Below are 9,404 nucleotides of genomic sequence, written 5' to 3'. Positions count from 1 at the left end.
GAAAATATTGATTAAAATCAATTTTGGATTTCTACGCGAAGCCTTAGATTACAAAACTCGATTTATAACACCACCTCGTTATTCTTATTTCTCTTTCGTACAAACACTGATTTGTAACCTACATGGTTAACATTCAATGGTATACGTGTTATAAAGAGAATACGCATTTTAACGAGTTGAGTTATGCCTTAATTATTGCTCCTTTATATATTGAATAGTCATGGCACTTTCGGTGCCTAGCTTTAGATCTAGATTATCATATAAGAGAGCAATTTGTAAATGTAATAATTGTGTTGTTGACAACTATAATATTTTTATCATGAATTTCTCTGATATTTATAAATGTTCATGGCAATATCTAAATCAGTCATATTCTAGTCATTTATAAAGAAATATTTGAATCTGGTCGTTCCGCATTCCTATTAATGATTTGTTCTTTTGTTAACGGAAGACCAAGAGGTACTAGGTTAATGCCACTCATCAGCTCGGTGATTTAAACATAAGCATGCAAGTCCACCACAACAGGAAATAAGAAATTCAAATTAAACTATCTAGTCACAAAAGGAGAAACCCAACATTTATATATTATATAGATTTTAGACCGTACTTGGTGCAATAATAATTCCAATATTTAACAACAAACTAATAAAGCTAGCTAGCTTTATTACAGATGCATTTTATTATTATATATATATATGACAGTGATGAATGCATCATATATAATTCATAAGTAGATGCTAGCTAGCTAGTACAACATTACGTTGGATCGATCTCAAACGTTTAGTATTCAGCGGACGAGGGCAAATTTGAAGTAATATGGTGTTTAGTAAGCATAGAGACATATGGCTTGATCTGGGAGCTATAGTTTGTTATTATGTCATAGTATCTAGACCAGAGCATTACGCCTCCGTATATGGGTGTACCCTTGATCTCCGGGAGAACATCAGAAATAAGGATATCAGGCGGAATGTAGCCACCACTGGGGGCTACTTCCGGCGCTGCAGGCAATCCCAAATATAGTGTTCCGTTGGGTATGGTTGACCAGTAACGGTTCCAATAGTCCAAAAGATTGGTGGCATCGCCGTTGTACTGACAGGGAGAATTGTCGTAGAATTTCACCCACACGTAATCGAAAAGGCCGGTGTTTATGGCTTCCTGCAAGTAATAATCAGGGAATGGACATTGTGGAACTGCTGACAAGTACACTTTTTGTCCCGCCCCTTCACCCAATTCCGACAAGGCCTGGGCCAGTACGTCGTAGTATTTGTTGCTGACGCCTCCCTCTATATAAAAGTCGATTCCGTCCAGGCTTTCATCCCCTAGTGGCCTTGACGCTGACTCTCCTCCCAGAAAGTTGTCCCATAGATACTGTGCCACGTCCCTGCATACACAAAATAAATATGTATTTATTGAAGCCAGACTATAGAGGATAGATTTATGTAATATATATTTTCTTAATCTTTTTAATTCAATTTAAAGAATCAATACCCACCACATAATGTCAGTCGTGGTGGACCATAGGTCATATTGTGTTGAAAGCTAAGGGAACTGTAGTTGTGCAGAACAGAGGCGGCTCATCCGTTCAACACAACTGCAGTCCACACGACTGACTATATAGTAGTTAGTTGGCATGTATATTATATTATATATATATATATTACTTGGCATCATCAGGGGAGGAAAGGAAAGAGTCTCCGCCACCACCATCAAGGGAAAGCAATACTTTGATGTCCTTGCTCTTACAGTATCTGATCTCGTCGCTCAGGAATTCACACTGATCACAGTGGTCAGCTAGGTTGAGAACCGGAGTGGAGCCATTGCCAAACGCTATTAAGAAAGCTATGTTGACGATATTGTAGTTGGTGGTGTCGCAAGTTTCGCGCAGGCTGCCCTCACCCCCATTTTGGCCCCAATATATCGCGATTTCTCCCCCGAGACCGACAGAGATTTTAAGCGAGGAAAGGAGCAAAAGAGAGATGGTAACTATAATCTTATTATTATATGCCATTTGATCGAGCTAGCTAGCTAGGTTTGGATCGTTTGTGGCCTGGCAAATTAAATGCAAGGAATCATAGGCTATTTATAATCTCTCATCCAGGAAAAGCAAACATTACCGCTGTGTCGTCGTGGCAGCTCCTTACTGGGGCAGGCTTGAGTATCAAATTGTATTATTATTGCCATGCATGTTTAAAATACATATGAAAGGTTTCATCTAACCTAATGAAATAAACAAGTGTGCTTAGCCTAGCAATTCCAAACACTGGGAAATAATAAAAGCTGGTGCTTAGCCTAACCATTTAGAGTAAATTATTTCGATATGTATATATATATATATATGTATATATATATATATATATATGTATAAACTTTATCTATGGTGTCGAAACTATGTTACAAAGTTGAGTTAAAGTGTGGTGTGGGCTTGATTGGTATTTGGTAGTCCAAGTGTGGCGGTAAGCATGTCATGTAATTCAAATTTATATATATGTGTGTGTATGTATGTATGTATTTGTTTGTGAACATGTTCATAGGCTTATTAAACGAACACTAAACGAGCTTTTCGCCAACATTATTAAACGAACACAAACGAGCTTACCATTATTCAAACTCTGTTCATTTTTTAACCGAGCTCTAAATTTTGTTTGTTAATGTTTGTTTAGCTTAATAAACGAACACGATTACTGAACACGAACACGAGTAGTTTATCGCAAGTTCTGTTCGCTAACACCCCTAGGTGTTTCACTGTTTCAAACCTTCTTTAATTTTTTGGAGCACAATACACTAGCCCAACATTTATTATATATATTATATTGATTTTAGAACAACAAATTAAATTAAAAGATCAAACCGCAGACTTAATACTTAAGCTGTAACCATTGTCAAAGAATTTAGACCACAGCATCACGCCTCCATATTCGGGTGTACCCTTGATCGCCGGGAGAATCTGAGAAGTAAGCACATCAGCCGGAATGAAACCACTCCCGGCAGCTTTCGGGGATGCAAGCAATCCCATTAATAGTTTTGGTGTGGGAATGGTAGACCAATTATTTTTCCAAGATTTCATAAGATCATCGGTTTTGGTATCCCCAGAATACTGACACGCTGCGGTAGGGTTGTTGAAGAATTGCACCCAAACGTAGTCGAAAAGACCGGTTTTTATGGCCGATTGTAGCCGTCGATCCGGGAAAGGACATTGAGGAGCTGCTGACAAATACACTTTTTGCCCAAATGTGGATAATGCCTTGGCCAATTCGTCGTAGAATTGATTGCCGCCTATAACTATAGCAAAGTCGATTCCGTCCAAGCTTTCATCCCCTAGTGGCCTTGACTCTGACTGCCCTCCAAGATAATTGTCCCACAAATATTGCGCCACATTCCTGAACCAATAAAAGTTTAATCCCTGATTACAAATTTCACTCTCAAGTGAAGCTACCTATTAGGCTGTCCACAATAGCCAACGTTGGCACAAATTTTAAGAACTAAATTTGAGTTAAAGCCACATAACAAATGGGAATGACTTACATGGCAATGAGATATTTGTCCTGCAAGGTTGGGATTTTACAGGTTAACAATAGACCCCACCATTCAATAATTCCACGCGCCTAAGCGTAAAATTATTTTGCTTGAACCCACTCCCACATTCATGTGGGAGTGTAAACCGGGACACCGGGTGCCACTAGACCGCAAGGTCTTTGGAACTCATTTAATTATAACATATATGTTTATATTTTTCATACCGTGCATCGCACGGGTAAAATACTAGCTAAAATAGTAGCTGGCAGGGTTTCTCTTGCCACTCAGTCAAAGTTTAAACTTTAAATCAATAATGAAAGTATCTCATAAAATGTAAGCAAATAATATAATGAAGCTATATATTACAAATTAAAGAGAGAATTGCATTGGGCATACTTGGCATCATCAGCAGAGGAAAGGGAATAGTTTCCGACGCCACCACCAATGGAAAGCAAGACTTTGATGCCTTGGCTCTTACAGGCTCTGATCTCCTCGCTCAGGCCAGTACACTGATTAGCAGCAGGATTGCAATGACCGGCAAGGTTGAGGACCGGAGTCCGACCATTGCCAAACGTTGTTAAGAACGCTATGTTTACGATGTTATAGTTGTTGGTCGCGCAGGTGTCCCGCAGGCTGCCCTCGTTCCCATTTTGGCCCCAGTATATCGCGATTTCTGCCCCGAGACAGATGTTAAGCAAGGAAAGGAGCAAAAGAGAGAAAGCAAATATTATGTTATACGCCATATTTTGTGTAGTTTAATTTGAAGCTTGGATGTGGGATATATATTAGTTTATTATTTGTTAATATATGATCATATCTTTCCCAAATCGTTGAAATTGTGTAATAAATAATTTTGGTAACGAGTACGATTTTATAATACAATAGGATCAAGCTAATCCTAAATCACTATAATTGTGGAATAAATAATTTTCATAAACGGGTATAATTTTATTATTTATATTGTATACTTTGTTGCATCGATCATAAGTAGGTATAAAAAAAAAGCTAGTACAATATTATATAATGTTGTCATAAATTAAAAGGAGAAACATTTATTGTGTTTTATATTAGAACAACAAAAATGTAGTATAGTTTTGATCAAACTGCGGGCTTAATACTTGAGCTATAGCCATTGTCGTAGAATTTAGACCAAAGCATTACACCTCCATATTTGGTTGAACCCTTGATCGCCGGGAGAATCTGAGAAGTAAGAACGTCGGCGGGAATGAACCCATTGTTGGCGGCATCTTGAGAAGCAGGCAATCCCATTAACACTTTTTGTGCGGGAACGTTTGACCAGTTATTGTTCCAAGAGTTGAGAAGATCGGCGGTGTTCCCGTCGGAATATTGACAGGCGGCGTTGGGGTTGTTGTAGAATTGCACCCAGACGTAGTCGAAGAGGCCGGTGTTTATGGCGGTTTGTAGACTTTGGTCGGGGAATGGGCATTGCGGCGCTGCTGTTAAGTAGACTTTTGTTCCGAATGATGTTAAGGCCTTGGCTAGTTCGTCGTAGAATTGGCCGCCGCCGGACTCTATATCGAAATCGATTCCGTCAAGGACTGCATCCCCTAGTGGCCTTGACCCTGATTGCCCTCCAAGATAGTTGTCCCACAGATAATGTGCGACATTTCTGTACACAGAAAAGTTGGTCATACGGTTAACATTATATATAATTTATATATTCAATTTTAATTTCAGTGAAAGTGATTTATTATATTACCCTTTTTAATTTGAATCTATAGTTATGGTATGAACAGTCTAAACTAGTTTATCTGATTCTCTGACAATTAGAGTAAGAAGATTAAGATAAAAAGGGAGAATAGGGCTTACTTGGCATCATCAGCGGATGAAAGGGAATAGATTCCAACAGCACCTCCAATGGAAAGCATGACTTTGATACCTTGGCTCTGACAGGCTCGGATCTCATCGCTCAGGCTAGTACACTGGTTACTACCAGGATCACAGTGGCCGGTGAGGTCGAGGACCGGAGTCCGACCACTGCCAAACGTTGTTAAGAAAGCAATGTTGACGATGTTGTAGTTGTTGGTGGCACAAGTGTTGGCTAGAGTGTCCTCACCCCCATTTTGGCCCCAATAAATGGCGATTTCTCCCCCCAGAGAGATGTTGATCAAAGAAAGGAGCAGAAGAGAGAAGGCAAGTACGATCTTACACGCCATATTTTGTGTAGTATGTAGTTTTAGGATTGGATAGATAGATGTTGGATATGCAAGGAAGCTAAGTAAAGGCCGCTTTTTATAAGCTCTCTTCCTGGAAAACCAAACTGCACGGCTTGAATTGTATCGTGGCAGCTCCTTATTTGGATGGCTTGACTTCCAAATTGTTTGCGCGTCAATGGAGTCGTGCATGGAGGAAGAAAAGGTCCAACTACAATGTGTATACAAGCTAAGGAAGAGAAAAGGTCCAACTACAATGTGTATACAAGTAAGATCAGACAGAATATTATTCCAAAGAGGTCCTAGTTCTGTTGCAGAAAAGTGTTTCTATGTATGGACAAAAGCAGCAAACACAACTAGTTGAGTTGTTTGACTGATCAACTTAAATTTTTGTTCCAACAATAGTGTGAGATTCAATCTATTAGAAGTAATAAATCCCTTATGCATAGAATATAGGGATGTCAATTGTATCAGTATCCGACGAGGACCCCGACTCCCTGTCCCGATGGGGAGTACTACCCCGCTCCATCCCGCCCCCGAATATATATATATATATATATATATATATATAATAAGTATACCACTATGTATGTTATATATATAGGCATAGCATATATATCCATAGGCCAAGGGCAAAACATCAAAGGAAATTAGATATCTGAAGTTCATTCATGATGAGTATGTATATATATTGTTTTTTTTATATATATAAATTAAAAATGGAGTCATGGATTCCCCGTCCCCGAATAATCCCCGTGGGGATAGGGAATGGGAGATTTTTCCCTTCCCCGGCGGGGATGGGGACGGGGACGGGGAGTGTGGTAGAAAGTCGGCGGCAGGGATGGAGGTATTGCCCCCGCCCCCACCCCGCCCCGTTGACATCCCTAATAGAATGTCAATGGAAAGAGTGAGAACCTAGAAACTGTGGCTCGCGAGTGGCTTTTGTGTAGAGACTTTAAGGATTTACGACTAGTATGGCCTATGCTGAAAAACCTCAATCATTAAATCATGAACCATTATTCACCTTGTAAGGTGAACTACTAACATAAAGTATATTTTTATTATACTAAAAGTATACTTTTAATACACTAAGCTTTCCTTTTTGAAGATTACATTATTTGAATACTGATAAGTACATTATTCACTATACTACCAAATAATATACTTTTAATATATAAATAATGTGCATTCAATATATTAAAATACTATAAGGAGTATAAATTTATTAATGATTTACATTATAATATGGATCATGATCCACACTATAATTTGTAGGAAACTTAAGAGAAGAGACGACAAGATAAAAGCCCAAAAAGAAAAACACAAACTTTTGTCTGCTGATGAAATTAACTTCCAGGATTGCAATCATACTGTCTCATGGACCATCTTGGTTTTAGGCTTTCTCCAGAATCAATTAAGCCCAACAAAGGCCCAGATTTAACAGACACAAGTCCACAACAACAGGGAAGAAGCCATGATTGTATGAATGCATTACATCACAAGTAGGTACAAAATGAACCTAGTACAGTGTTCTCACAAAAGGAGGTACAGGTATCATTTGTGGTGGAACAGCAAATATAAATTACAGATTTTGTCAAACCGCATATGCTTGAGCTGTAGCCATTATCATAGAATTTAGACCACAGCATCACGCCTCCGTATTTGGGTGAGCCACTGATAGCCGGGAGAATCTGAGAAGTAAGCACATCAGCCGGAACAAAACCGGATGCGGCTGCTTCCTCGGATGCAGGCAATCCCAGAAACAGTTTCCCGACAGGAATGTTTGACCAGTCATTGTTCCAAGAGTTCAAGAGATTGGTGGCGTCGCCGGAGTAGTGACAGGGAGGATTGTTGTAGAACTGCACCCAGACGTAGTCGAAAAGGCCGGTGTTTATGGCCGCTTGCAGCGTTTGGTCAGGGAAAGGACATTGAGGAGCTGCTGACAAGTAGACTTTTTGTCCCCCTTTGCCAAATGCCGATAATGTCTTGGCCAGTTCATCGTAGAATTGGCCGCTGCCGCTAGACATAACAAAGTCGATTCCATCTAGCCTTTCATCTCCTAGTGGCCTTGACTTTGATTGCCCTCCAAGATAGTTGTCCCATAGATATTGTGCCACTTTCCTGCGTGTATAATGTATGTTATGACTTGGTGGTAATCACAATTGTACTCTCCACCTATTGGCCTTTTTAATTTAAGTTAAATGTTTAGTTTTAATCAGACATCAATGGACAACCTAGTTTGCTTATCTCTTATTGATTTTAAGACCACCAAATAATTAGACGACAGGTCAACACAACTATAAAACAAGAGAAATAACAATAAAAATAGGAAGAAGCAATTAGACAGAGTAATTGCACTTGCATTAAAATCAACCCTTTACATGTGACCCCAATAGGGACTAATGAGCCTTTACAATAAAAGCAGCAGAAATCTCACAAATCTAACTTTGGGAAAATTACTTAAACTGCCCAAACCGCCATAAATACTGTCTAATATGAAATAGGAAAGGATCCCGCCAAATCTGTGAGATATCCCTTGCGAATCACGATTCGCCGCCTCTAAGTGTCGCACCAAATCGGACGCTGCGACAAGACTACCTACATTAGGTGAGCTGCTCGGGTATTCATACCCGACCTATCTACCGGTAAAAGTGGTCAGTCAACTGTCTCTAGATAATAAGGACACTCCAAGCTGGGTACTCTAGTCGGGTGCATCCATCATCTCCCTACCATCTTTTACACTATATATAATGTCACAACGCCTTTAGATGATTGCGGTTTTCCTCTTCATTCAAAATAATAATGTATAATATATTGAAGAAAATGTTGATCAAGATCAAAGGAAAGAGAGAATGAGGCTTACTTGGCATCATCAGCAGAGGAAAGGGAATAGCTTCCTGATGAACCACCTCCAATGGAAAGCATTACTTTGATTCCCAGGCCTTTACAGGCACTGATATCAGCGCTGAGGCCAGTACACTGATCATTAGCTGGATCGCAGTGCCCGGCGAGGTCGAGAACCGGAATCCGGCCATTGCCAAACGTTGTTAAGAAAGCAATGTTTACGATTTTGTAATTGTTGGACGCGCAAGTGTCGCCCAGACTGCCCTCGTTTCCATTTTGGCCCCAATATATCCCGATTTCTCCTTCTCCAAGCGAGATGTTAATGAAGGAAAGGAGCAAAAGAGAGATGCCATATATGATCTTACACGCCATATTATGCATGTGTCCTTGGATTTGGGGCTAATCATGGAAAAACAACACTAAGGTTGTGGTTCATAAGTTCTTATATATCCCGGCCATCTGTCAATCATGGAAAACAACCTTAATGCTGCGGTACGTACTAGCTCCTTCCATTATAACGCGTTTGTGTGGGGTAAGGCGGCTTGACTACAAAATTCAAAACTGTATTGCTGTCTGTTGGGTATATATACAACCAATATATATAAAACACTCATAGAGTACGTATGTAGTTCTGAACTTATGATGCAGAAAGGTGTTTCTGAATTCTGATACTGTGTTTTTGAAAGCCCAAAACACATCACTAATTGATGAAATTTCCAGGATTGTTGCCGTTGGCAAACTCTTTCATGGACCCAACGGATACTTGTGGTGTAGCCCATCCTCCAAAAGAGCCACAGAGCCCAATCCCATTACCCAATAAGTCAATGATTCTTTTCTTTACTTTTTTTTTTTTTTTTTTTTTTTTTTTTTTTT

General features: G+C 39.5%; 4 protein-coding genes across 4 annotated transcripts; all 4 read right to left on the bottom strand.

Annotated features, from left to right (window-relative positions):
- Positions 1–780: 780 nt before the first annotated feature.
- Positions 781–2,008, bottom strand: LOC116017467 (acidic endochitinase-like). Its single transcript, XM_031258060.1, has 2 exons — positions 1,662–2,008; positions 781–1,381 (listed from the first exon to the last, which is right to left on the bottom strand). Exons 1-2 carry the CDS (start codon positions 2,006–2,008, stop codon positions 781–783), a joined length of 948 nt encoding a protein of 315 aa, XP_031113920.1.
- An 834-nt stretch (positions 2,009–2,842) lies between these two features.
- On the bottom strand, positions 2,843–4,256 carry LOC116017272 (acidic endochitinase-like). Its single transcript, XM_031257819.1, has 2 exons — positions 3,910–4,256; positions 2,843–3,377 (listed from the first exon to the last, which is right to left on the bottom strand). The coding sequence occupies exons 1-2, from the start codon at positions 4,254–4,256 to the stop codon at positions 2,843–2,845; spliced, it is 882 nt and encodes a 293-aa protein (XP_031113679.1).
- Positions 4,257–4,440: 184 nt separating this feature from the next.
- On the bottom strand, positions 4,441–5,735 carry LOC116015331 (acidic endochitinase-like). The gene is made up of 2 exons (XM_031255368.1): positions 5,344–5,735; positions 4,441–5,143 (listed from the first exon to the last, which is right to left on the bottom strand). The coding sequence occupies exons 1-2, from the start codon at positions 5,688–5,690 to the stop codon at positions 4,612–4,614; spliced, it is 879 nt and encodes a 292-aa protein (XP_031111228.1). The 5' UTR covers positions 5,691–5,735; the 3' UTR covers positions 4,441–4,611.
- Positions 5,736–7,015: 1,280 nt separating this feature from the next.
- LOC116017129 (acidic endochitinase-like) lies at positions 7,016–8,903 on the bottom strand. Its single transcript, XM_031257660.1, has 2 exons — positions 8,551–8,903; positions 7,016–7,808 (listed from the first exon to the last, which is right to left on the bottom strand). The coding sequence occupies exons 1-2, from the start codon at positions 8,901–8,903 to the stop codon at positions 7,184–7,186; spliced, it is 978 nt and encodes a 325-aa protein (XP_031113520.1). The 3' UTR covers positions 7,016–7,183.
- Positions 8,904–9,404: the final 501 nt, after the last annotated feature.

The sequence above is a fragment of the Ipomoea triloba genome, chromosome 4, assembly GCF_003576645.1.
Source record: "Ipomoea triloba cultivar NCNSP0323 chromosome 4, ASM357664v1".
NCBI classification, from domain to species: Eukaryota; Viridiplantae; Streptophyta; class Magnoliopsida; order Solanales; family Convolvulaceae; genus Ipomoea; species Ipomoea triloba.
This window is presented reverse-complemented; position numbering and strand designations above follow the sequence as displayed.